The sequence below is a fragment of the Buceros rhinoceros genome, unplaced genomic scaffold (genome assembly GCF_000710305.1).
Source record: "Buceros rhinoceros silvestris isolate BGI_N320 unplaced genomic scaffold, ASM71030v1 scaffold13566, whole genome shotgun sequence".
NCBI lineage: Eukaryota > Metazoa > Chordata > Aves > Bucerotiformes > Bucerotidae > Buceros > Buceros rhinoceros.
In genome coordinates this window covers 25211-27999 of record NW_010419416.1, presented here as the reverse complement: position 1 = coordinate 27999, position 2789 = coordinate 25211, and the positions used below count along the sequence as shown (strand labels likewise).

Sequence of the window (2789 nt, the reverse complement as noted above, 5' to 3'; positions counted from 1 at the left end):
GAATGAAACTCTCCTGGCTCAAAAAGCCAATTTGCTGGTCTAATTACCATGACAGGGCTCTGCCAATGGCTAAACTCAAGGATATGCTCAATGAAGTAGCACCAGTGATTAAGCTGGACATTCTCCAAAAGTATTTCTTGCACATCCACAGGTTTAAGGAAGTCCAAAAAACCCATGGGCTGTGAGGGGCTGTCAGGAAGCGGAGATGAGAGTTACAACACGGGCATTAGAACAGATCACGGAAAGTCATGTGCCAGCAACAGCAGCAGACTGGACTCTGATGTAGACGGCCCCTTCTAGGTGTATGCCTTAAGTGGTCCATCATATGGAGGCTGGCAGGACTTGCGATTAGATAGTATTCAATTAACTTCACAACTGGGCTTTTTTAGCAAAATTAGGTACAAAAAGTACTGACTACACGCTAACGTGGTCTCGCCTTCCATGGTACAATACATACTTCTTCAATTACTTCTACAAGTTTGCACCTCAGGTTTTCCAGTTCAATGGCTAAGGTCTTCTTTTCCTCATGAACAGATACGATTTGATCTCGCAGCTCTACAGTTTGAGGAAGGAAATGAAAAATATATTTTATTCTTGGAAGAAAACAACAAAGGGAATATCATAGCAAGTACAATTGAGGACGAAACACCTTACCGTATACAAAATTGTACAAGGTACATCCTCAATAATTTAGGAACTTCACAGAAGTGTCAAGTAACAGACCTATAACTGGGCGGCAGTTTCGGATTTACTCCACTGAGGTAAGCTGCCTTGTTCAGCACCACTGTCTTTATCTGCATTCTAAATGATTCATTTCCTGCTATAATAGCACCAATCTGCCACCACAGAGTGTCCTCAGTCCTACTCAGGAGACTGTCACATCACAGAGACTCTGGTATGGAGGTAGCAGAAAGCAATTTTTAATAGGCATCCTTTAAAACAAATTAATGCACTTCAATTCTTTTTAGATCATGAGTTCTTGTCACAAGGGAAATAAACAAAACAACGGGCAGTTAATACGTGGGAGCTTTTCACTGAAGAAATTGTCCTGAACAGCTGCCAATTTATAGTCTTTGCAACATTACATGAACAGAGTCAGAATATCACCTGAAGAGCTAATGCTTGTAATTTTCCCCTCAGAATTTTTGTCCCTTAATTATCAAAATATGAAATAAATTAAATTCACAATGGAATAAAACATTTGATTATAATCGCTTCTTAACAGGAAATCAGTTTGCATGCATAATATAGCAAGGTTTAGGTTAACAGAAAAACACCACAAAAATATGAATTTATTGATATGTATCTCAGGGGCTCTCATTCCCCACCTGCTTCCAGTATTCCATAGCACTGCTGTTTGCTAAATACCCGCCATCAGCTGAGAAAATTGTTGCTAATCAATTGCAGATGATGATGACATGCTGGATGTCATTCTGTTTGGTCTCACATCTTGAAAATGTTGATTCTATATCCCACCCTGCTCCCAATTCAGGAGCCTCAGATATATTTCCCTCCAAATTAAAGGCACACACATTCTACAGTAAATGAAAAGACTTGTTTTCCCAGAAAATTCTTGAACCAAGTCATCTGTTTCATGGATTTGTGCTTTCCAGTGAAATTAATGGAAAAAAAAAAAGTCTCACTGAAATTCATGGTAACTGGACTAAGTCAGGTCTTACAATACATATATCACTCTCGTACAGAGAAGAAAGCATATCCATAAATCTTTATTAATGTGTACAAGAAATGTTTCTGTTCAGATACAGGCTATGCACTAAACTGCTTGACCAACACAGTTGAGTTTTCAGTTCTTGTTGTAGCTGAAAGGTCAGCTAAAAAGAATAAGAAAACCCAAAACCTATAAATGAATTTCAGGTGCTGTTCTGAGACCATTTGTTCCATTAAACTACAGCTTTACTATCAACTTTTCCTAATGCATGAGATAGGAAAAATAGAGGAAGGTATCTGAGGGACGAAATACTATCCCTTTAATAAATGAGAGGGTATTAATCAAAGAGCCTTGGACTGTACTACGTTATTTGTCTCTCCTTACAGAAAACTGGTGGGCGGGAAGGAACCAGTCCAAGAACCACCCAACATTTTCTTGAATGGAGAAAAGGCTAAAAGACTGCCAAGGTTCCCAACATAAAACACAACTGCTTGGAATCTAACATGCATAGAAAAGTGTATTTCACTTTGGGTATCACCACAAAGCATCAATGGGAGTTTTCAAAACACATCTTTAATCACATATGGTCTTTCACATAGCAGGTAATCGAAGGTGTAACCAGATTTTCCCCTGAAGCCACGCAGCACGGGTTAGGCTAGAATGCTGCCTCCTGGTACACGCTGTCAGATCACTCTGTTAGCATACACACACGTGCTTCTCTCCAGCACAGGGGTGGAATATCTTCTCCTATAGCAAACAGGACACCAGTGCTTTTAAAATACTCAGCACTTGTAAAAGTAAAGTCATTAACATTTAATAATAAGGCCAGAGAGAGGAGCGAAGCCAGGAGTTCTAAATCCTTTACAACATGCCATATTTTGTTCTTTAATGAATTATTCAGCAAGACAGAAAGCATATACTTCAGAACCTTTTTTGAAATATCTCTTCTTTGACCCTGCTATCCTCCTAACCACATTCTGTGATCCACAGCCAGAGTCTTTGCTCTCTTTAAACGTATCCTTGACACCTTTCTCCAATAAAAGGAGGAGGTGCTGCAGAGTCTTATTTCGTATTCAGATGGGTTGCATTGTGCAGATCACATCATCCCCTGCCTCTTTCC

General features: G+C 39.5%; 1 protein-coding gene across 1 annotated transcript in view; it reads right to left on the bottom strand.

Annotated features, from left to right (window-relative positions):
* The window catches only part of KIAA1598 (KIAA1598 ortholog), a 52899-nt gene that overhangs the window by 34055 nt on the left and 16055 nt on the right, over window positions 1–2789 (bottom strand). Inside the window, 1 exon segment of the mRNA XM_010138910.1 lies at window positions 458–555. Coding sequence (XP_010137212.1) covers window positions 458–555 — 98 coding nt within the window.